Below are 25,194 nucleotides of genomic sequence, written 5' to 3'. Positions count from 1 at the left end.
AAAAATGAAGGCTTGACCAGCCGCCTTTGACCTATTTCCTGGTGAAAGGTTGTACAATTTTAGTTTTTCTGGTGTATAAATAACGCCCAAACTCTTATTACCACTGATGACATTAATTAAATAATTAATAACAGAACTTTGATTAGAGAAATAACGCATTGAAAAGTTCGGTACGTTATTATTATACAGCATCTTCAGGATCCTAATTAAAGATCCAAAGTAACTTTTCTCTATTAGATCTATTATTAATGTATATCGATATAATTTCTAATATAATAATTTTAATATCTGATAAAGAAAATTTCACGGAGATTCTTTGTAATAAAATATTATGATTTTTGTATTTTTAAGTAATTAAAATAGCAACAATTAAATCGTATATACTGTATTTGGCGATTCCTTGAAATGTAGAAATACATAGACACACGTGCCCCTCCATTAATCTGACCAAAACTGTTGAACTAATTGTGTATGTAGTATTGTTTAAGTTACTTGAAGATGTAAAACTGCTTTAATTTATATTATTATTAATTAATTAATTAACCGGATGTGGTCACGTCCCCTCCACCTACAAAGATAAGTGGTAAATCAAATAAAGATTGGGAAATGATGATGGGACCTATAACCTCTAATCTAATGTCCATTATTCCAAAATCTATGCTTCAAATCTTCCACACACTCATTATCTTCACCGTTTGATTTTCTTCATCAATGGTATCATAATAATGGTCATTTTTGTTCATCATCTTCTCATAATAAAACACAATAAATTAAAGTATTAATTATTATTTTGTTTTGGATTGGGCCTCATGCTCCTTCTCCCTTCATGCTGCCACAAAACATACGTTTTTTTTTTCAATAATGTCCTTTTGACATATGCACATGCCAATCAAACAAATTAAGGATATAATGTTTTGGTTTTCCATTTCCGTGTTGTGTAGTGTATATATACTTTTTGAAAAAAAAAATAGAAACCTAAAAATTACCGAAATATAACAAGAAATTAAATTTAAAAATTCAATTATATGTGGTATCTTGCTATTTTGTACAAGTGGAGAGAAAAATAAATAAATACGAATGCAAATAAAATAATGTTATATTTTTTTGTGTGAGGAAGAGTTACCGATAGATTTAAGTTTTCTTACTCAAAATTTGTTGTATTGGAAAATGTACTAAAGTCATAAAAAAAAAGTTTTCCTGATTCATACAGCATTTATACAAAAATATTATTGTTTCTTATAAGATTACATAATACAAGATATAATATTTTGTACTTGGCAACAGAAACTTAAAATAATAAATAGTAAATTATTTTTCTAATGTGTTTTTAAACAATGTAATTTTTTATATGAAAGTAAATTATCTGTAAAGGAAATTAATTATAATTTGTATATTATTTTTTTTAACCCTAACTCATTATAATTTCTAATTTATCACAGTTTCTAATTAGTTCACTCTTTTAAATACGGATAAAAATTAACCTTTTCAAGAAAAATACTTTTTAAACTAATAGTCTTTAAAAAAACAGTACCATTCTATTGATAATACAAATATTTTTTACACTACTATGAAACAAAAAAAAATTATAAATTTGCTTTAAAAATGTCATGCAAATATTATTAAATAATAATATACCATTCTTCACACAAATTAAACTCATATTAATTAATCAATAAAAATTAGAAATGATTTGAGTCACCTATATTAGGACCCAGTGTGATGTACAAATATCGGTTACATTCTTGATCCATAAAGTTGAGAATTGTAATTATAATATGTTTAAATAAATATGTTGTTAATAAAATAGAAGATGAACTAAATATGATTACTTTGTTATGGGTTGATTGTCTATTTTTGTTTAAATATATTTTAAATTTATGGTGCTCGATAATATTTTGATATAGTTATAAATGACATCAATTATCTCATGTCAAATAGGTCACAAAAAAATCATAACATTTTATATAAATAAACAGAATTATATCTTAATTGTCAACTATACGTTTTAACATAATAATAATAAATTTATCTACCAATTGTTATAAGAGAACAACTGTTGTAGGTGACATCAACATGCTGTTACCAATCTACTATTTATAAAAAAAGTATATTATTTTTTAGTATTTGTTGGCTAAACTCATTCTACGTACCTCCTTAAATTTCCATGTTATAATCGTAATAATATTATAAACACAACATTTATGTCTAATAATTAAATATATTCTTATATATTCAATAGGTAATTTATTAACTATATAATAGTAATAACGATCTTTCACTTAAGATTGTGTATATTTTTTTTCTAGAATCTATTTTAATGCTGTAATTGTATTTAAATGATAAATGAATGAATATCATGGGGACGAAATATGATTACACTTTTCATGTAATGGAAAGCGGTTTACGTGGGAAAAATAGGTTTTATAATTTATTATGATACAGTAATTTTTTATTAAGCTTATTTTTGCAAAAAACCAAAATTAACAATTTATATTATTTTATATTATTTTATATTATAAGTAAGCAGTTTCTTTATTTAATTTTTTGTGTTAGAACATATACAGTTGGTCTGGTAGAGCGAGAAAAGTATGAAATTCAATTGTCTTTTTACTTACTTTGTGTCGTAATTTTCAAAATAAATACTGTGATTTCCAAAATTTCTGTTAGACTTATAACTGTGACTCGTACAAAAGAAATGAGCTTTTCAAGGTAGCAAAGATTAAGGAGGTTTGCATAGCATTCCCTATGAAGAAGGCCTTCAGCATGAATCATATAACTCTTTCCTCGATTTTACTTCCTGCACCCCACAATTTTTTCGGTCACTTTCCACCATTTTTGTAAAAGTGAAACATGAGAAACTACCTAAAGTGTCCCTTTCAAAGTGTCTTTATTCTTGTGGAACAAATTCTATCACATTTAATTGAAGAATTTTGAATGGTCACTACAAATTTCTCTATGACTTTTACGTAATATGAAGTTTAAGAAGGAGAAATTTCTTTTCAACTCATAAAATAATAGTATTGAAACAAATTTTCAATTAAAAGTGTTTATTATTTTAACATAAATAATTTTAGTGGAAGATAAAAGATAAATATGGGACATTCTAAATAAAAGAAAAAGAAAAAGATGTAGCGTGTAAAAATGTTGATTTTATTTTTCATAATAATGGTCATTTTTGTTCATCATCTTCTCATGACAAAACACAATAAATTGAAGTTTTAATTATTATTTCGTTGCTTATTGGGGCCTCATGCTCCTTCTCCCTTAATTCTGACTCAAAAACATACACCATGTTTTTATTTCTATAATGCCCTTTGTTATATGCATCAGCCAACCATACAAATTAAGGATACAATGTTTTGGTTTTCCATTTTCGTGTTATGTATTGTATATATACTTTTAAAAAAAATTAAAAGCCTAAAAATTACCAAAATATAACCAGAAATTAAACTTTAGATAATTGTTTAGAAATTCAATTATATATGTCAAACTGGTTTTCGTAATTTTCCCAACATACTTTTCTTAAATCTCTTACTATTCATACAACATTTATATATAATATTTTGTACTCTAGGTAAATTATTTGTATTATAATAGGATATTATAGTGCTATTATTTCCTCCCTCAGTGTCCATAAATTGACTTTCAGCTACCAAGTTTATTGAAGCTATAAAAATTCACATGTAAACAGTAGGAAAATATGGGTGTTATATGTGTGAAAGAGACGGATTAGACCTTTGATAGTGAACTTAATGTGCCTTACAGATATACATATATTCAAACATAGATTTTTGGACTAAAACATAGGTTTCTAGGTTGGATGAAGCTAAACAACGTTTCGTTTCTTAGTAATATGACATTGATATTATCAAGGTTTCATATGTGATATCTGCTATGATTTTTTTTAATGTTATTAGATTAAGAAAATATAAGCTCAATTGTCCATAACATCTGTATCCATTACAGGAGAAAGTTGGAGTAGGATTGATTGGCCTGAAAATGGAACGACAGGGGCTTATTTGATTAAGATTTTTAAGACCAAGGATCCAATTAGAAAAGATGATAAAAAATTGTCCAATTAAAATAGGTAAAGGACGAGCAAAGAACATTGGAAACCTGTGATAACAGTTTATGTGTTAAAACTGCTTTTTATGTTACATTTTCTTTCTTTTATATCCCTTCTTATTCCTTGGTTTATCAATGAATAATAGTCTTTTTCTTTGTCTTCCTTTTTCTGCCAGAATCTCCAATTTACAAATGAGCCACCACTTTGTCTCAAGGAGAGTTGTCTGTAACTAAATTTTTCACCAAGCTTAGAGTTTTTTAGAATGAAATTCATAGCTTTTGTCCAGACCCAACCTACACATGTAAGTCAGAAAAGTGAAGACCGTGATATGCAACTTCTACGTGTCCCTATCAACAGATTTGAATCACCATTATACCAATATAAAATCTCACATTCTTTTGTTTGATCCTATTCCTCTCATCTCCAAAAAAATTTCTCGTCATTCAACAAGAACGTTAGCTCATGACTGTCCATGTTACTGTTTCTATACATGCTGCTTCATTTTCTAATTCATCTTCTCAACGCACCGCTCGTACTTCTTTTCCTTGTACTTATTGTAATCAGGTTGGCCACCATGAAAATACCTGCTCCAGAAAACATGGTTTTCCTGATCAAGAATACAGGCTGTCAAAACCATCAATAACAACAATAGTAAAATTTGCACCTGTTACAATAAAACTGAACATAGCATTGATGTTTGTTTCAACAAACATGTTATCCTCTGGCCATAAGCTTTCCAATAATAAGCCTTGCCGAATCTCCGGTCGCAACCCTCCAATAAAGTAACCCAAATATTGCTTCTCTGGTAAACGAGAAACTTGAGAGGAGATATATTTGAACTCCGCTAGATACTCATCTACGCTGCCCGTCTGCGACAAATCTTTCAACTTCTCGAAAGGATTACCGCTAGTACGACCACCATAACGACCGATCAACTCTCTTTTTAACTTGGTCCATGATAACCCCACTTCTGCTTCTTGTAGAAGATTAAACCAATGAATGGTTGCCCCTTCCATGCTTAGTTTTGCCAATCGGACCTTCACCTCTTCTGTAGAGCCGTGCACTTCAAAATATGTCTCTGCCCTGGTAATCCATCCCACAGGGTCAATACCATCAAATGATGGCAATTCCACCTTCTTTGCTGCCATCCTGTACTCTGCCCCTGAATCCATATCTGAAAACGGAGATTCTCGACGCTCTCCCGCTTGCTCGTTACGCAGCTTAGTCAGTTCTTCCAACATATTAGTTGGCGAAATTCCCCCAACGTCTCACGTACAGACACTTCCATCGCTAACAATCTTTCCTCCAATGCGTCGACTCGGTCAGACATTTTGGGTTGACAACAATGCTAGCTCTTCTCGGGAATCCGGCAGGTCGGACCAATGATAGAAACCCAACAATTAAACTGAATATCACAGGTATATTATTCAAGTATTATGCAGAAGAAAAGTTATGGACTGAAAACTCTACAATCACCAGTAAAACCCAGAGTGCTCTCACTCCTTACCAGAGGATGACTCTCCTCCTAACCAACTCACCACCTCCTACTCCGTATCTCCCTTCACACTCTCTATTCTCTCTCCTATAACAGAATTCCTCTTCCCTGGATTCCTGACACGTCATTCCTCTCTCTAACTAACTTTCCTTTCTTTTCCTAACCCCATTTTCTTTCTTCTCACGTAAACATTCCATATTTTGGGCTTGCTCCCTCTATAATTATTTCATGTGGATTAACAGGCCCATCCTTATTAGGAGTCCTATCAATCTGCACCTATTGCAATAAAACTGAACATACCATTTATGTTTGTTTCAACAAACATGGTTATCCTCTGGCCATAAGCTTTCCAATAATAAGCCTCGCCATATTCACATTGTTGCTTCGCCAAATATCAGATTGGATTAAGAACACTCTTCTACCGCTCCAAATCACGCCCTAACAATATCACGTTCTTGTAGATTTGTTCAAACATTCACAGATAAACCCTTGTGCAAATCAATCAAGTTGGAATTGTTTCCACCAACCATTCTCCAAGTAATATTATTTCTACTCTTCAAATGCATTATAGTAATATATGACTTCTTGATGATGGTGCCACTTTGCATTTCTTCAAAATTGTTTTCCTTTTATCAAAAGATTACTCTTATTCCTATAACTTTATTAAAAACCAAATTTGCTTAAAAAACACCATGCAAATATGTTATTATCAAATAATAATATAACTATTTTTCATACAAATTAAACTAATATTAATTAATAAAAATTATAAACGAATTGAATCACGTATATTAGGACCAGTGCAAATATTATACAAAAGAAAATGAGCTTTTCAAGGTAGCAAAGCTTAAGAGGCTTGCATAGCATTTTTTATGAAGAAGACCTTCAGCTGATTCATATAACTCTTTTCTAGCGTTTACTTCCTGCACTCCCGCAATTTCTTCACGCTCTTCCCATCCTCTTTGTAAGAGCGAAACATGACAAACTACCTAAAGTGTCCTTTTCAAAGTTTCTTTATTCTTGTGGGACAAATTCTACCACACTTAATTGAAGAATTTTGAATGAACACTAAAAATTTCTGTATGGCTTTTACATAACATGAAGTTTAATAAGGAGAAATTTCTCTTCAACACATAAAGTAATAGTAGTGAAACAAATTTTCAATTAAAAGTGTTTTTTATTTGAACATAGATAATTCAAGTGGAAGATAAAAGATAAATATGAGACATTCTAAACAAAAGAAAAAGATATAACGTGTAAAGATGTTGATTTTATTGTTTATAAGTATGTCAATTTTTATTGCATAGCTTTTTTTTTTTTAAATGCAAAAAATAACTTTGCTTTATTTATACATATGAATATTCATATATTTAAAAAAAAACTTTATACAATATTGAAATCTCTTTCTCTTCTGAATATTTTAACCGTTTTCGGCCCATATTCGCGTCCTTAACTCCATCCGCTGGGCAGCTTCTTCCTGCTCCTCCATAAACTTCTACGTGTACCCTTATATTAAATTCCGTTTTTGAATTATGTAATTCATAAGTTAAAAATATTTCTGGGTTTCCTAATTTGAAATTTTTTCAAAATATATAATCTGGAAGCCAATTTTAAATCTGGAAACTATTTAAAAAAACAAATTTAATTATATAACTTGAAAACAAAAAATGACTTTCAAATTATACCATTCAGAAGTTAAAGAAAGTTAAGAGAAAAATAAATTTTTAGATTACACGAATCAAAATTTATTTAACTAATAGATTGTACAATTAAAAAAAAAGTTTTATTTATATAGAACTACAAAGAGAAATTTATGAAGGTTCAAGAAAAACTGCCACTTGTGAAAATAGAGGAGGAAGTTTTAGCTTCAAGGGCTAGGTATTTGGGCCCACCTCTAGTATTTTTCTTAGACTCCAAATTCTCATTTAATAATTTCTTTAAATTTCGTTATTCGTATTTCATTATTCAAAGTCACATTTTTGCAAAATAATTAGGAGTATATATATTTTAATTATTAAGCGAAACATGAAACAAAAACATAATCCAAAAATTGAAAAAGTGTAAAGATTAAACGAGTAATTCAATTTATAAAAAAAGGTAATGTTATAGACAAGCTAAAAATATATACTAAAAGTATAATTAATAATGTGTTTCCCTTTTTAGAGTTCTGTGGACACGCTCAACACAGTTGTCATTTTTCGAACATAACCTCAAGACATAAAAGTCCAGACGAATCTTATTCAATACTAATAAACAATCTATAAATACAAAGGGAGAACTTCTCAGCAATGCCAGAACAAGAACAAGGTCAAGGAGAAACCAAACACAGACCGTAACAAAAGCATCCCCGAAAAAACACTTGTTTCCCAACAACACTACCCGCACAACAGAACCACAACTATCCATAAATACCACTTCATAAACATTACATGCCGGCCCGCGAACGTTTGAGGGCCGAAACAGAGAAACCGGACCCGGGCCCATTTCGAGAGCTGACGACATCGGTGAAATGGGCTTTAGAACGGGCCTGACTCAAGACGTTTGGGCAGTTGTTTCTTACGGTCCAGAGCTGATAAGGCGACGTGTCGGTTGCGAGCCACTGCTCCACCGTGAACTGCGAACTAGAGCAGGCCGCGTGGACTCCAGCAGAAGTGACCTCGACGTAGTTAACGTACCAGCCATGATGGGCCCCCGACCCGTCCGAAGTTATATTGATGGCGCAAACGGGCTGGTCCAAGCATGGGCCTCTACCGCTGAAAATGTCGAGATTGCCCCGCTCGTAGTAGTTGTGACCCGGCTCCATTAACCCGCCCCAGGCCTCGAGATCGGTGATGTATATACCGTCGCCGAGCGCGTCGTAGACCTTGAGTCCAATTATTGAATCGGTTCCTCCATTGATGGTGGAGCCCGTCCGAATATAAACCGAGTAGACACAATCTCCGTCCTGCATCAAATTAACATAAATATTTATTTTACTATTTATTGACAAAATTAAGATAAATAATAAAAAAATGAAGAGTAACGTAACAAGAAGGCTTACCGATCTAACGGTTGAGACGAAGCATAGCGAGAGTAGAGAAAAGAGGAGAGGGAGGAGGCGCGTTGGGGTTGCCATGACGATGATGAAGAAGGAGTGGGATGGATTAAGTTTGATGACTAATGAGCAGAGAGTGATATAATATAGCTCATAGATGGCACATATAAATTCTTTCTTTCCCTTTTCTTTTTTTTCTTTTTATTGATTTCTTTTAATTTATTATAATTCACGATCTTTTTGAGTTTTGCATTTAAAATATATATTTTTTTCTTTTAAGATAATTATAGTTTTAGGTTCTCTTTAAATCAGCTTGATTGATGCTTCGTAAATGAAATATAAATGATTTCGTCTTCAATTTGTCTGTGGTGAATTAGATTAAAGTTTGTATTTGCAGTGCAGAAAAATAATAAGTTTATATTATTTTAACAGTAACTCTATGTATTGTTTTTATTTATCTATGTGTAAAAGTATTAATCTGGTGAAGAAAACAAAAGACACTCTTTGGAGTGTACAATTTAATAATAATAAAAACTTAAAATATACATTAATTTTTGTTTTAATGATTTTATTTTTTTAGTTAATTGAGAATGAGGATAGTTTTAACTTAACCATTCTATGATTATGAATATGGTATGATTATGAAAATTGACTAAATCAGAAATTTACACGAGACTAACACTAAAAAATAATTATAATTTTAAAAAATGAATGGTGTGGTTTCACTGGCGTGTTTTGATGGAGAATTCCGTCATCTATTTTTTATAATAGTAATAATAATTTGTCGCTGTCTCGATTTAATGTCATCAAACAAGGGCTAGAATATGCTGGTCATCGCCATAATGTTCCATTTACATATAAAAATGAATTTTGAAAAATTACCTGATTTCAAATAAATGTTATTATTTATTTCTGGTTTAAATATATTTTGAGTTTGTATAAAGAAGTGTGTGTTGATTTTAGTCCTATAATATCTTTCTGGTTTTTCATCTTTCAAAAGTTAAATTCTTAAATTTTATCTGTCTAAAATATATGAATTTTACTATTAATTTCTGAATGATTCGGTTTTTTTAATTAATCGTATTAAATATTAAGATCCATTATATATAATAGTATGATTAAAATAAAAATTAATTAGAATAACTAAAATAAATTTTTTGATAATTTTGGATTAATTAGTTTTTATAGAAATATGTATTATTTATGTTTTATTATATGATATATATAAAATAAAATGAAAAGGTCGTGAATTTATGGTTGCCGACGTGATTGCGACCCAGAACAGGTAGCTGACAATAATTAATCCTCAGTCCTTCAAAGTTTCAGAATTCATTTCCGTAATAAAGATGAAATTTAATTTATTATTGGAAAATTGCAGTACGAATGTGTTTAGTTTTAAATAAAAACCTAAATTCACAATACTAATAACTAGCACCTTTTCAATACGAGTTGAGATTTAAAAATTTAAAATCATGTAAACTAAATTTTACTATTAAAAATATGCAACGTACAAAAATATTAGCAAATTCGTCATTAAAAGTTAGGTATTAAATAAAGAGGAAATTATATATAATAAAAGAAAAGAAACTCAAATATTTAATATGTACTATTTTAGCATATACATTATACAAGGTAAGTATTTTTTTTTGTAATTATAATATATAGAAAAAAAATTGTAATATAATAAATTATTATTTTTAAGTGTAAAAACTATATTGAAATTGAGTTATGACTTCTTGAAAAAAATAAAATAAATATATAAATAATAGAAGTATTTAAACAGATGGCATGAAAAAAATGTATTAATTCTAAATATTTTTGAGATATATGTTTATGATTGAAGGAATACTGTAGAAAACATACCTCTGACATGAAAAAGAAAAGAGAGTGTGTTAATTATGTCTAATTAGGGATTAATAACTTCATTCTCCCAGATAGAGAATATAATTTACTCGGAGTGTATATTATTAATAAGTATAATGTACATGTGTGGATAAGTTTAAGTAAATTTTAAACGTAAACAACAAATTTATAAAACATAAAAAAATATAAGAATACTTTCGAATTATTTAATAAATAATAAATTAAAAATATTTTTTAAGTTGAGTTTTTTTTTTATAATTTACCATATAATATTGAAGTAATAAAGGTTTTGCACAAGAAAACATGTAAAAATTAATATAAAACATTTTCATAAGAATTTGACATTATGTATTATTTTTCTCACACAATTACTTAGAATTTGAGTTGATAATATTTAACCACGAAATTAATTAGTACTATAATTTTATTAAATGTATTAAATTTCGCATTGAACACGAGTAAAAAAAAAGCAGGATTAGACAAGTTGATTATGAGTTTGATTATATTTGTTTTTATTTTTTAAGTAAAATTATATGTTTATTTTCATTTTTATCCTTATCTTGTTAGTTATGAGATTTATGTTTTGACATCATTTTTTTGAATAGTAGGTATATATCATTTTCATGCTTATACTTTTTTTTAATTTGTTTTAAATATTAATTAATTAATTTTTTATGAAAAAAAATCACACTAAAAAATATACAATATTAAATAATCAAACATATGTCATGACAAATACAATATCAATATATCAGAAATTAAAATAAGCTTAATAAATATCAAACAAATCCAATAGTTAAAAGAGATAATAAAAAGTTATGTAACAAAATAAGAATTCTTTAAATAAAACGAACTTCAAACTCAAAAAAAGAATTTAAGTTTTAAATTAAAAATTTACATTATTAAATATTTAAAATTAACCGATATATATTTTAAATAATAATAAATAAACAAAAAAGTAGATTAAAATAAAACCAAAAATATTAAATATATGTTTTATAAACAATTTAATTCGATAAAATTAATGTTTATGCTTCTTAAAATAAAACTCGTAATCCGAAATAAATTACAAGGGAAAATGTGTAAAAGATGAAACTTATGTAATAGGGTGAAAAATTTAATAATTTTATAATATTAGCAATATAAAGAAACAAAATTATGAGAAGATATACTTTGTGTAAACTAATCATATATTAATAATTTAATGCACATTTATCATAATATTAACTCGATAAAATCAATGTTTATGATTCTTAAAATTAAACTCATCATATGGAATAAACTACACAAAGGAAAAATGTGTAAAAGTTAAAACTTATGTAATAGGGTGAAACAAAAAAATTATGTAATAACAATATGAAAGAAACAAAAATGATGAGAATATATAATTTGTGTAAACTAATTATATATTAATAATTTAAAATGATATATGTAAATCACATTTTATCATAATCTTTACACCTCTTTAAAAAGAATACGTATTACTTGTATAACTATGTTGTTAATGTAGTTACTCATTAAAATTAAGCGATAGATAAAAATCAGTTTATTTATCATAATTAATCGAGTAGATTTCTTTATTAAATAAATATAGTGTTCCGTTTTAATAAGAATATGGCTAAAAACAATAATCAATGTTATGTAAATACTTTAAAATAACCATTAAGTAAAAAAAAAATGACATTGAAAAGAAGGGTTGAAATATATTATTTGGTTAGAGGAAATTAATTGGTTTAGATTTCATGGTATGTGTGCGTCTAATTCTTTCATTCATTTTTTTCTTTTAGTCATGGATGTGAAAAAAAAACACAATAATCGTATGTTACTTTAGAAAGAGTGCTGAGTGTTGCTCCCTCCACCCCCACACATCTCTTCCTCCACCTCCCTTTTACTATTTTGCCCCTTCCTCCACCTTTCCTTTACTATTTTGCCCCTCAGTAAAATTTTATTTTTAAAATTATTGTTTTTTAATTTTATTCATTTATAACATATTTCACTGATAACCTATGTAGTTCCTTGTATGAGTAAAATATTTTTCTGCAAAGCTTGGTGATCGTGAAAAGAATTATCAAGCAATCTTCCTCTTGTTCTCGGTGCAGTACGTGGTGCAGTGCGTTTGTGGTGTAGTGTCCTTGTCGTGGTTCCTCTCCAGGTACGTAGTCATAATCCTTTCAATAATCCTAAACCCTAAACCCTTCTCATACTTCCAATAATCCTTTTAATATCCAAGCCTATAATCCTTGCATGAACCGCAAAACGTTAGTAAAATAAAAACGAAACGTAAAAGGAACACTGCCTCTGGACGGATGACATCCTTCAACGGATGTCAACATCCGTTTAAGGCGAAACGGATGTCGACATCCGTTTTGCCTTAAACGGATGTTGACATCCGTTGAAGGATGTCATCCGTCCAGAGGCAGTGTTCCTTTTACGTTTCGTTATTATTTTATTTGTTTATTTTATTTACAGTAATTTATATTTAAATTTATAATTTTAAATGTTATATATGGTTAGTTTTTAAACGTAATAATTTTGTTAAAATATGAATTTTGTTAAAATATGAATTTGTTACAAATTTACTAATATTAAATAAATTAAATTGATAATATTTATTTTAAGAAATAAAAATAATTTAAATATATAAAAGTTTTCGTATCTAATTCTTAATCAATTTATTTACAAACTACAAATAAAAAAATTTATAAAATATTCAAATAATAATCTAAGTCAAAGAAAATTTAAAAACATTTAACAATAAATATATCAAATATATAAATATATATTTCAGTTATAATAATTTAAAAACAATTAAAAAAGTAAAAAAAATGCAGCAGAGCCGAAACGGATGTGGGATATCTGATTGGCCTTCAACGGATATCCCACATCTGTCGACGGAAGTCGGACATCCGTCGAAGGCAAACGGATGTCCCACATCCGTTTTAGCCTTTCGTGCACAGTAAAATCGACAAACAGAGCACGGTGAAAGAACCAACCTGGACGCAGATCTCGCTCCTCCACGTTGTTCCTCCGCACACGCTATTCCTCCGCACCAGTCTTGCTCCACACCAAACGGTCTTCTACAAAAACGAAAAACAAAGAAGAAATGGAGAAAGAAAATGGAGAAGTTGGAGACGGAAGTGAGAAGTGAGAGAGAGGTTACGGAAGTGAGAGAGAGGTTACGAAAGTGAGAAGTGAGAGATGGAAATGAAAGGTTGGTAGGTGTAGGTAGTAAATAGAAAAAAGTAAATTTAAATTAATTAAAATATTAAAATAAAAAAAGTAAAAAAATTTAACTTTAGGACATAATTGGAATTATATAAAATTGGGGAGGTGGAGGGAGAAGCATGTGGGGGTGGAGGGAGCAACGCCCAAGAGTGCTTCGTGTAATGAAGCTCAGGTTTGGGCCTTGGTTATATGAAAATGGGCCTAGCTAGCTCTTTTATGCACTACTTGTTATTGTTTTACTTTTGTTGACGAGGACAAAAAAGGTTAAATTATTTTGTTTTTCAAAACAAAAATATCCTCGATTAACCACTACATTGGATGGTTGATGTTCTGGAGGCAATACATTAGAATCTTCTAATGAATAATATTAAGAAAAAGATCGTGTTTAAGCTTAAGCTAATAGTTTAGTAGAAAAATTAATTGATTTAATGTGTCTATATTATTACAAATATTATGTTAAGTTTCCATCTTCAAATAAGAATACATCTTGTTGTTACTGAGGGGCTGAATTATTTAAAGCACCCCTTTATAATAATTCAATTGGATTTTTTTTAAGGGCTCTTGATACCATATATTTTAGAATACCTACCACTTTCCACTTTAGTTGTAAATAACTTTGATTTAACTTATTTTTAATAGATCCCACGATGGATGTCACATCTTTATATTTTATTTCAAATTAAAATATTAACTTGTATATATTTTACTTTTGAGACGACAAAAAAGTAGTAAAAAATTGTTTTATTTATCGTAAAAAGTTAAAATATTAATGTTAATATTTTTAACAACATCCAAAATCATTCTCGGAGCATATGCATGGCGTCAAGCACCCACCCCATTTGCTTATATTATATAAATAATCATCTAATAATTATTCTGTCGTGGGTAAACCCATTGGAAATTGTGTAGAATAACATATGTAATTAAAATATAAACAGTTATTATATTATCATCTTTATATATTGCTTTATCTTTTTATTTCTATCCAATGTGAGCACACTTGAATTCTCAATCATTTTTATCCACTTATATATTATAAATTAGTTTTATAATTAGTTTATTGAATTTCCAACAATATTATCTTAATAATAATAAAAATAAAATGATCTGTATAATTTGGATTCAATATTTGTTGAAGGAGATGAAGGTGTGGTGAAGTAAAGAATTCTAAACGAGTTTAATGTTTGTAACCATTACTGTTGTGGTAAAATGCGTGCTAATGAACAGTAATAAACAGTAGCAGTATCAGAGAACCCAGCCCAAATCCCGTTCGAGAATATCATAGATATTAAACAAAACAGTGATATCATGACACGACATCTACGTTAAATAATTCATGAAGACATAACGTGCCATGCAATAGTTCCCTATCGTATCCTAATTTGTAAAATTTGAGGAACGGGTATAAGCTCGTAGCATATTCTTTGATGATCGTTACCCCATTGGAAACGCTATAGCAGGTAACAGTAAACTTTTGCACAGATTTCCTCAACCAGGACTTATTCCACTTTGGCCACTCCATCGAAACAAGTTACAAGGATTCTCTAAACATATTTCTATTGTTTCCGAGATATGGATACTGTTACTTCGACTTTTTTAACGATTAATTAAAGGTCAATTTGTTGGATTATTTACAGCCGTTTTGGAAATATATCTTTACACGACTGTTCCAGTTTAAACTAATGTTCGGTATAGAATATGTTCATACAACGATCTGTTTTAATATTTAAAGCCATGTTTTGGTTTAGATATATAAGTATATTAAAAACTAGGGTTATGTGTTTGACGAACATTCTATAAACTTGGATAACGTAATTGACCTACTGTTCAAATTGACCATCTTTATTAATAAGGCATTGGAGAAATTAACATAACACGAATGTCGAAAACTGTTTTGGTTTGTCGAAATGAAACTCATGATGCCAAAGTTAACATAAATTAATGTTTTCTGATAATTTAACAATAGAATATCGAGTCACTGACTACCAGGACCATGGCACTGGGAACCCTCTGACCTGGCAAATTTTGGAACTATCTGAGACGAGTAATCCAAATCTATAATTATAACCATAAAAGGTTATATCTACTTTCTTAAATTTAGACTTTTGTGAGTTCGCTTTCTACAAATCGCTGGCTCATGTTTTCTTTTTTTTTATTCGATTCTGTATATTGTGAGAAATACTTTACATTGACAGATATTGAACATTTCAGATGCTTTCACACTGTTTCTTCTAAATAAAAATGCACTTGTCAAACAGGACAACTTTAACGTAACTGGAATTGTTCATGGAACTTGATCCCATAACAGTCCAGAGGACCCCATGTCCTCTTTATTTAGTTGAAAAATGTTCATCATACTAAATTCAAAAACAACAGGACTTGTTTTATTTTTATAGCTTCACATGAGTATATTCTTTTTAAGGTAGTATTTTTCGAAACATGATTGGATGTTAATAATATAAACGTATTTTGTAAACCATGGCATTATTTTTAATATCATAATAACAAATATTAGAAGATTACTCAAGACACGTTTAGACGGTAGTGGAGTAGTTGTGTAAATCATCGCATATCAACAATACCTTCATATATTAAATTATGCTTCTATTTTGAAAATGTTTAAGAAAATTTAGGTAATAGAGCAATGTTTCTTGATTTCGGAAGAAGAAAGAAAAGATAAACCCTACACGTATAGAGCAAGTAGACAATATTGGTGATATGTGGAAGATAACACCTTGTTGAAATAGAAGCAATGTATATAAATATAAGCAATATATATAAATATATATGCCAATGGGTGTCGATTAGGTACAGCAAAAGAATTTGTACCCTCTAAATATAAATATTTAGATAAAATCTGTGAGAAATAATTGATATAGATATTTAATATTCATGAATTACAAGTAAATTAATTTCAATATCTAGTTATAAATAAGTTGAGTACAAGAATTATATTATCCAAAATTGCACGGTTACTAAAAATAAAATTTTAGTTTATATTAAATTTAATTAAAATTAAATTATATTTTATTAGATTAAATTTAATTAAAATTAAATTTTAATGTATATTTTATATATATATATATATTTTAATTTTATTCAAATTTAATTTTAAAAATTTATAAAAATACATTTTGTTAAATATTTGTAAATATCTATTAATATTTTTTAAACGGATATTTACAATAAATTTTTTTTAATCAGATAGCACATAGATCCTGTTCGTGTTCGATTCAATTTCACTCGTTATCATCTCTATTATCTCTGGTGTGGATATAATGTAGTTTTTGGGAGTGGTGAGTAGATTTGGTTTTCTTTATTCCAATTAAAAGGCAAGTGGGTGTTTATATCCAAGAAAAAAAAGTGGGAAGTAATGTTCTTAGTTCAGTCGTCTTAAAGTATATCTTATGTGCATGTTCACAGCAATAAAAAACAAATACCCAGAAAGATTAGCGAATGGGTAAATGCCAGATAGTTATGTTGATCAGAATTGATTGGAATACTAAAACCAGTTGATGAGATTCTCATGCTGATAGTTAAACAGTGAAATGGAAGGAAGTTCATTATCAAAAGCTTGAATTCCAACCCAAGATCCATGTCTCTTTGGCAAGGTCGAATATCTTAACAAATTCCTGGATAATGACCAGTCTTAATTGCCATTTCAATTGTTCTTCACTATTTCAAACCCGTGTTGCTTGATTTGGTGCATCTATTTAGTCAAGATAAAAAGAACGAGGTAGAAGAATCAATGTTAAAATGTGGCAAAGTTAAATGAGTTTTGAAAAGTTGACAAGTGGGTTTTAAAGAACTGATGCTAAGATTTATTAAAACAATAAAAGGTATAAAATTGATTATAAAAAGAAAAGAAAAAAAAAAGCTTTCCAGAAGGCAATAAACCGAAAAGGAGTGTTGGATTAAAGGAGTAACATCTTTAAATCAGTTCTTCATTATTAAGAAAGTTGGAGTGTTGAAGTTTAAAATAAGCGTGCTTTGTTGTGATGAAAGGGGCCTTCCACCTTTTCCTGACTGTGCTAGAGCATGAACAATACAAAGGCACATGCTTACTTGCAAAACCTTTTTCTTTTTCTCTTAAATGCTTAGTGGAAGCAGTCATTGTAACAGGAAAATATGTTTTATTCTTTTTCTCACTGATTCTCTTTTTGTGTTCATTTGTGTGTTTTGTTCCAATATTTATCGTAATTAATTAAAAAGATTCGGCTTTTAGCCAAATTCCCTCTCAGTTTTATCAATCACATACATTTGATGCTTTATTTGTTCTTCATTTCACTCACTTAATTGTAATTAGTTCCTTCCGAATGTGGTGGTGTTCCCCGTACACGTTGCATTCGACAAAATACTTCCTATTCGCATCGTCATGCATAGTGTTTGCATAAATGCCTTTTCATTTTGTATATTTTCCATATGTATAATTCGTTGAGCCATGTACGTGTTTACCCCTCCCACAGTATCTTTTGTGTGTTATTCATTCCCGTTACCATCACCCAGTGGTGTGTGGACACGTACGGTGAATAGCTAGACTGGGAAAATAGTTGTTTAATGTACAATGGAACATCAGCCCAGAAACATTGAAATAGTGTTCAATGCTCATGTAGTTGTAGTTATTTATAACAAGAAACTTTCAGGAAACTTTCAGGGTACTGCAACAGTATAATCAAAGCATGTTATAATAATAATATTAAGATAAATGATTACAAGAAACTAAATAATAACAGTATTATTGTGTTTTCCATTTTAAGAGATCATATGGAGGTCTAGTGAGAGAGAAATTTAGATTTTAACAAACATAAACAGTGAAAACTTAATTAAAAGAATATTTATTTTATGGCTTAATTAAGTGGTTGTTGATTAATTTGAAAAAGAAATAATAAGTTATGTGGGGAGGAGTGACAAAAACGATGGTATTCGCAGTCATTTGTGGGCTCGACCCTCAAAGCGGGACCGATTCCCCAAAGCAACCAACACAGAGAGGTGATACTCAGCATTTTTTGTTTTGCAGGAGAACCAAACACGTGTAATCAAGGACCATTTTGCGAACCAGCTAAGCTTCTGACACCCTCAATGTCAATGCCATCTTCCTGCACAAACCTAAGCTGAGCTTCCCGATACACTATCTAACTTTTATTCTATACTCAATAATACTAATTTTCTATTACTCTTAATCACTACAGGTAACTTCTGCCTGTAACACTTCTGTTCAAATGTTATATGATTACTGATAAGTTTAATGCTTCAAATACTTAATGGACTTGTATAAGTAGAGTTCAAACTCATGATCATAAATCAAAACCAAAATAGTTTCACTTTATTGCTTTCAGAGGCCTTAATTTAAATTTATTGTGGTGTCAGTATGTTTCAATACAGGGTATTATTAAGTTCTAAAGGAGTAATCAGTGGTTTTATTCTATAACTTTTTGTTCTATATTAAGTAAGTGTCACACCAGTTCTGATACTAATGGTCTTTACAAAACAGTATTTTGAAAAGCTTATTTAAGTTCATAAAAATAGTTTACGTTATCACTGTCATTTGAGGATGTGAATAAAATTAAACTGTCATTTACATAAATTTTATATCTGAATTTTGTCGACGGACTGAGTAAAAATTTGCTGCAGTTATCACATTGACTTGAAAACGAAACAATTTTTGTAAAAGTAAAAAGTTGTGATTTGAGCATACACTGACAACTCTAGTGTGCATGAGCTTATAAGACTTATTCATTTTACTACTCGATATGGGACTTGGACGGATATTTGAATCCGAAACTGTTGTGGATAGAAGAAAAGTAAAGAGAAGGAGAGGAGTAGACCTGGTGAGAAAGGTATATGTTCTACTTTTCCTACAGGCCAATAATTGAAAGTTACAAAAAACATAGTTTAATTGAGGCAAGGCATCAATCATAGAGAGAAATCTAGTGGAGTTCCTCTTTCCACGTCTGACACAAGCTGAGGCCTGTCAATAGATGTAGCAAGCGTCTCTTCTTCAAATATCTCTATCTTAATCTTATTCTTCCCATCAAACATCTACTTTTTAGTGGATTCCAACTCTTCTTTCAACCACCTCATATGGATTCCCTAACCCAGCATTAAACTTTAACTATCACTAACCAAACCAAATCATTAACCTTCCTCCTTTCAGTTTCCTTCACAATAAACTATTACATTCTTCTTTTTTTCTCTCCTCATAACGCACACAATCTAAGCTATAATATCAGGCTCATTCTTCTTTAATACTGCCACAGCTTTTCTGCATGTGTATAATATGTGTGGTCAATTCACATGGCCTTGGCCTGTCATTAGTTCAACTGAATCTTTTATCATAGTCCCAACAAGGTCTTATTATAATATATGATGCCAACTCACATTGCATTTGCTTATTAAGAATGGAATTATACCAAAACAAACCTTTCTCATTTCCCACCTTTCCTTCATCAAACACCTTTTACATACATGGGACACCAAGTTTTGTTTCCCAAGTTAACGCCATGTGGTTTAAAAACTTAATTATCCACCCAACTTGCTCACAGTATCGAAAAATTGCTGAATTAGAATCAAACCAAGACTTAATTTTATTTGTGTAACTACCAAATCCATCCATCCAAACTTTCTAAACTACTGTTTATATATTCTCTCCCTTGCTGTACAAAATGTTGATCTAACTAGCTAGAATCAAACAGCTCACACATTACATAGTAACTCTTACATCTCGGTATTCAACTTTCTGACACCATACGGGTGAGTATTAGTGTTACTCCCTTTTCTCTTGCTTCTCTGTCTATCTTTGGTTGGTCTACTGCAGTACATGAATCCATGATGCTACCGCTAGAACTAAAAGGAGTATTTACATATGTCAGTACTGCATCACAGAATGAAAGACATGAGATTTTTAATCTCTGTACGGACAAAGACACATTCATTCAAACCTTCACTTATGGCTTAGCACACCGTTCTTTGAGCACCAACCCGGCCTAACCCACAACTGCAACTTTTGAGTCAGCTTCAGAAATCTTGTAACAAGGTAGTTGATGGGACCCCATCTTCATACTTGAGTCTCCAAGTATTCAATTCATAATTATTAATGGCGATGGATCTTATCTCAAACTCAAGGGTATCTTCTTGATCTACGAAATCTGGTTATTCTACTATTATATTGTATATTAGTTCTTGTTGATTATGCACGTGTTTGTTAAGATAACATTACATATTATGGATGAATGCAGAGATTAACTGGCTATACACTTAAGTTCGTCATCTGAATATTACTTGAATTTAATTTTCCATGTTAATGACTCAACTTGCTTTTACTGAACATTAATGTCCATTGTTAATTACTACTGGTTATAAGTCTAACCAAGACAAAAAATATCCTTGCAGAGAAGGAAACCAATAATTGAGAATGATCGAGCATCGATTCAGCCATGCGACCACTTTCTCTTATGTTTTTTGTTTTATTAAAGCAACAGATATGATTGATGTGAAACGACATCACTCCTTTCACTTCTTGTTCCAATGGTGAACACAGACTATCAGTTCATAAGCTTATTCAAGGTGTCATAATCTAATAGCTTGTCACACTCCTTTTCCATGTACTGTTTCTTAGAGGAGGGGAGAAGACACCCAAATAAGTTTTTCCTAGTTTCCGAACAAACAAACAAACAAACGTTTGGTATGCTCGTTTGTCACTCTTTATTTTTCGCAAACAAGAAGGTACCGTGGTAATTAAGAGTAAGAGACAAAGAACTTAAAACACGAGTGAGAAAACATACTTGATCGTAGTTTCGTAAATGTAACAAGGAAGAGAGAAAATTTAATCCATTCAGACTTGCATCTGAAGACTACACTACTACTTGACTGACTAATTACGTGAATGTAGACATCCTTCAAACTAAGAACGACACTTTTGTCTTTCCTTTTCCATACATTTTTGTTCTGACCTGAACAAGAAATACAAAACATCCATTCTAACCAAGTTGAACTTCCTTTTTATGGCAGGATAGGGATGTACATGTCATTTCACATTCTCATCTACACCCGGGAACGTGCTCGTTGGGACATATGTTTCCACTCCACCAAGCGTTGAAGAAAGCTCATCACCTGCATGAAATGAGTACATAAATAATACTGATCAGTTATATTGAAAAAGGCATAGGAGAAAATCGAGTAAGAAAATATGAAGTGAGAAAATTCTGCTTGCCTCGTTTGGTTCTTGTAAAGAGTAAGATGCACTTGTGTCTTTCGGAAATTTGGAGACAAGAATACCAAAACCTTGTCCTCTGTCTCTCAATTTCTGCTCATCAGAAAAATGGGAAACCATTTAGTTTTTGAAGCCATAACATAACTATTCCAAATAACATAGTTATTACACAAACTAAGTAAAAAGAGCTGTTTTTCGTAGGGAAATAAATTTCTATTAAGAAAAAATAATAATTGAGATCTTTGGATACCTTGAAAGCATCTTCATCGGATCGATCATCGCCAATATAAACAGGAAATACATCACTGCAATTGGCCAAACCTGTGGGAAATTATTTGAAATTGAGATGATGGTGGACAATTAAAAAAGAAAAAAAAACTTCAATATAAATTAAGATTCACATGTGTCAAAACAATGTTTAACTGGTAAACTAATCACTTAGAGTATGGGAGTTTTCCTTTATTTATTTGTGGGAGTCAAAACTCTGAAGAGTTACGTAACTTTAGCCATCAGTAATACGTGTTTTATAAAATATGTTCAGCAAACGTTGAATTGTGAAACTAAAACTCACCAAGGGACTCTAATAAAAATTCCAGGGCCTTCCCTTTGTCCCATTTAATAGTCGGACGAATCTCTAGCACCTGTGTAAAATAAATGACTATCTCTGAGAAATTAACATGGCAAGAAAATAGATAAAAAAAACAAGAAAACAGAAACATGGCCCACCTTTCTTCCTTGGGTAAGTCGGAGCTTCGGGTAGTCCTTTAAAACTGATTTCACTTGGCGTGCCAGGTCACTCCATTTCTACGTATAGTGCATTTGGTTTAGACTTTTTTCGTGAACAGAGAAATAGTCCACACGATATAAAAAAAGAAAAGAAACTCGACCAGGAACAAAAACAATGCAAATAGTTATAGCGAATGTCTGAAAAACGGATGGCTTCATGGCTTATAGTTTGCACCTTTTCATCAACACAACGAAAATGAACAGAGAGGCAGAACTTGTTGTTCTCAACCATGGCTCCAGGAGTTGATTTGGTCTTCTCAACCAATTGTTGGTACACCTGAAATTTTGCACACCCAGAGGAAATTAAAAAAAGAAGTGATCTTAGCATTGTGGAAACAAAACCATTTGGCTCTCTACACGAACCTCATCTATCATGGGAAGAAAATCGCTGGCAGGTTGAAAAAGAATTGCCTCAGCTTTGCTATCCTATGGACCACACAATCAATGAAAAGTATGAAATTTCATAAAATTTGAAAATGTTAGGTGTTGAGAATGTTTGCACTGTAATAAATGAGGTATAAGGTATACGTACGCCACAGCTAACTACTCACTTTGTTGTATTTGGAGCTTCTTGTTGGCCCTTTAATATCCATGCCATGGCTTCCTGCATAATATAGCTCTGCCAACTGCACAAAATTGTATACCTGTTGTTTCCAAAGTTACAACCCCCATATTAGTTTAAAAAGTTAAAGGAAAAGGAAAGGGGAGAAGAGGAACTACATAACAAGACCACGAAAATTTACTCTGACCAACTTATCGAATAACATTGTACGTACCTTGTCCTTGCATCTTCCGGTCACTATGGCAGTAGGAAAACACCTAGCAAGTTTCTTCACTGTTTTCCTCATCTGATATACACACAGACGCACAAGAAACAGTCTTATAGATTTAGCAGACAACATGGAGAATGAGTCCAAGGTTGGAAAACATGATAAAGAATGAAACTAACCGAGTGAGACATGAAAGCACGGTCAGGATCTTCAACAATTGGGGAAAGTGTGCCATCATAGTCGAGGAACATGACAATTTGTTTTCCCTTTGACGCATCAATAATTTGGTCAAACATGTCTAATGCGGAGGGATGGTGAAGCTGTTTGGTAATCATAAAAACATATGTTACTATTAGCAAAGTGAGATCCAGTGTTTGGTAAATTAAAAAGTGTTTTGATTTTAGAGTGGTTCTCACAATCCAAGAGTTTTGCTCCTGAGAGAAAGAAGGTGCGGATTTAAGATGGGTAGGAGATGAGGCTCTCATGGACTCAACCCATGCATTGATTCTTTGGTCTCCATTGATTTCAAGGTTCTTCAAAACCCTCCTCCTTGAAATAGAAATGTACCCTCCTGGTGCTGCCGGTGGCTTTTTTTGTGCAGGTGTTGGAAAAACTGTTAGGGAAACTCCAGATTTGGTGTCAGACACTACCACATTCTGCTGCGTCATTTTGACACAATAATCTCTCAAAAAAAACAAACCCAACACTCGCAGGGTGTGTCTGGTTTTGGTAATTGGTTAAGTATTAAAACCGAGTTTCAGACACTATCTTACGTTTGAGAGGTAGTAACTAACTAACCAACTAACATCAAGTGTGGTTTAATTATTGTGAGAAAGAAGAAAGATGATAATGAGAAAGAGTGAATGAAGAGAAAAAGAGTGAGAGAAGGAGAGTGCATATGAGTGAGGTGAGGTAGGAGGCAGAGTCCCCTGCATTGAATTTATAGTTAAGAGAACAGAACATCCAAAACACTTTGGTGGGACCCACTTAGCGTCCCATAGGAACTGGGGCCCACAAATTTGCCAACCCGATATCCTTGTGGTCCCCACCCTACTCCAAACACCTCACCGTCTTTCCTCTTTACTACGTGTGTGTTTGACTATGGACAAATGCTTATTTATGTCAGTATATATATATATATATATATATATATATATATATATATATATATATATATATATATATATATAAATTATTGCAAGAACAACAATACTTGTGTTGTGTGCATGTCATTATACATACGTACATATATACGTGTGATGTTTCAATCAACACAAATACACCTTCTTAGGGAAAAACACTTTTCAACCGTGTTAAGGGATAAAACATACAGATTATGATCAAGTTATCTTATTAATTAAGCGATTGGACAAATATTTCATAATTACGCTAATCCGTGTTAAGTGATATTTTTTTAATTTTAGTTGTATTTAACGTATAAAAAAATTAATGCTTTTACTTTCTATATTTTAATAAAAATGCATTTTTTTAAACCCATCTGGGAAGGGTATTACTTTATATATATATATATATATATATATAAGACAAGTTAGCTCATGAGCTAGCTCAATTAATACTGACTAATGCTGATGTGTTGAGTTGAGTCACTTGTATGTAAGTACATTTTGGATTAACTAAGAAAATCTAAATCGGGATTATATTCACTTTTTAAATAATTTATTGTTAACAAAAGATGTGAATATATCACAAGCAACAAAAATATATTGGTCAAACATATTTTTACTC

The 25,194-nt window shown here is 30.7% G+C and overlaps 2 protein-coding genes across 2 annotated transcripts; both read right to left on the bottom strand.

The window, feature by feature from the left end:
- Window positions 1-7,755: 7,755 nt before the first annotated feature.
- On the bottom strand, window positions 7,756-8,760 carry LOC108328101 (PLAT domain-containing protein 3). The gene is made up of 2 exons (XM_017561896.2): window positions 8,602-8,760; window positions 7,756-8,505 (listed from the first exon to the last, which is right to left on the bottom strand). Exons 1-2 carry the CDS (start codon window positions 8,674-8,676, stop codon window positions 7,987-7,989), a joined length of 594 nt encoding a protein of 197 aa, XP_017417385.1. The 5' UTR covers window positions 8,677-8,760; the 3' UTR covers window positions 7,756-7,986.
- A 12,676-nt stretch (window positions 8,761-21,436) lies between these two features.
- LOC108328236 (probable trehalose-phosphate phosphatase J) lies at window positions 21,437-24,346 on the bottom strand. The gene is made up of 11 exons (XM_017562069.2): window positions 23,865-24,346; window positions 23,628-23,768; window positions 23,455-23,526; window positions 23,230-23,322; window positions 23,042-23,104; window positions 22,854-22,955; window positions 22,619-22,696; window positions 22,464-22,533; window positions 22,143-22,213; window positions 21,893-21,985; window positions 21,437-21,792 (listed from the first exon to the last, which is right to left on the bottom strand). Exons 1-11 carry the CDS (start codon window positions 24,114-24,116, stop codon window positions 21,724-21,726), a joined length of 1,104 nt encoding a protein of 367 aa, XP_017417558.1. The 5' UTR covers window positions 24,117-24,346; the 3' UTR covers window positions 21,437-21,723.
- Between the last annotated feature and the right edge of the window lie 848 nt (window positions 24,347-25,194).

This window comes from Vigna angularis, chromosome 2 (assembly GCF_016808095.1).
Source record: "Vigna angularis cultivar LongXiaoDou No.4 chromosome 2, ASM1680809v1, whole genome shotgun sequence".
Classification (NCBI taxonomy): Eukaryota; Viridiplantae; Streptophyta; class Magnoliopsida; order Fabales; family Fabaceae; genus Vigna; species Vigna angularis.
This window is presented reverse-complemented; position numbering and strand designations above follow the sequence as displayed.

Coding starts and splice junctions, on each gene's coding strand:
- LOC108328101 (XM_017561896.2), bottom strand. CDS start 8,676: ATGGCAACCCCAACGCGCCTCCTCCCTCTCCTCTTTTCTCTACTCTCG. Junction 8,506..8,601: donor TCGTCTCAACCGTTAGATCG/GTAAGCCTTCTT, acceptor AATTTGATGCAG/GACGGAGATTGTGTCTACTC.
- LOC108328236 (XM_017562069.2), bottom strand. CDS start 24,116: ATGACGCAGCAGAATGTGGTAGTGTCTGACACCAAATCTGGAGTTTCC. Junction 22,956..23,041: donor TTCTTCCCATGATAGATGAG/GTTCGTGTAGAG, acceptor GCAAAATTTCAG/GTGTACCAACAATTGGTTGA. Junction 21,793..21,892: donor CTTTACAAGAACCAAACGAG/GCAAGCAGAATT, acceptor CATTTCATGCAG/GTGATGAGCTTTCTTCAACG.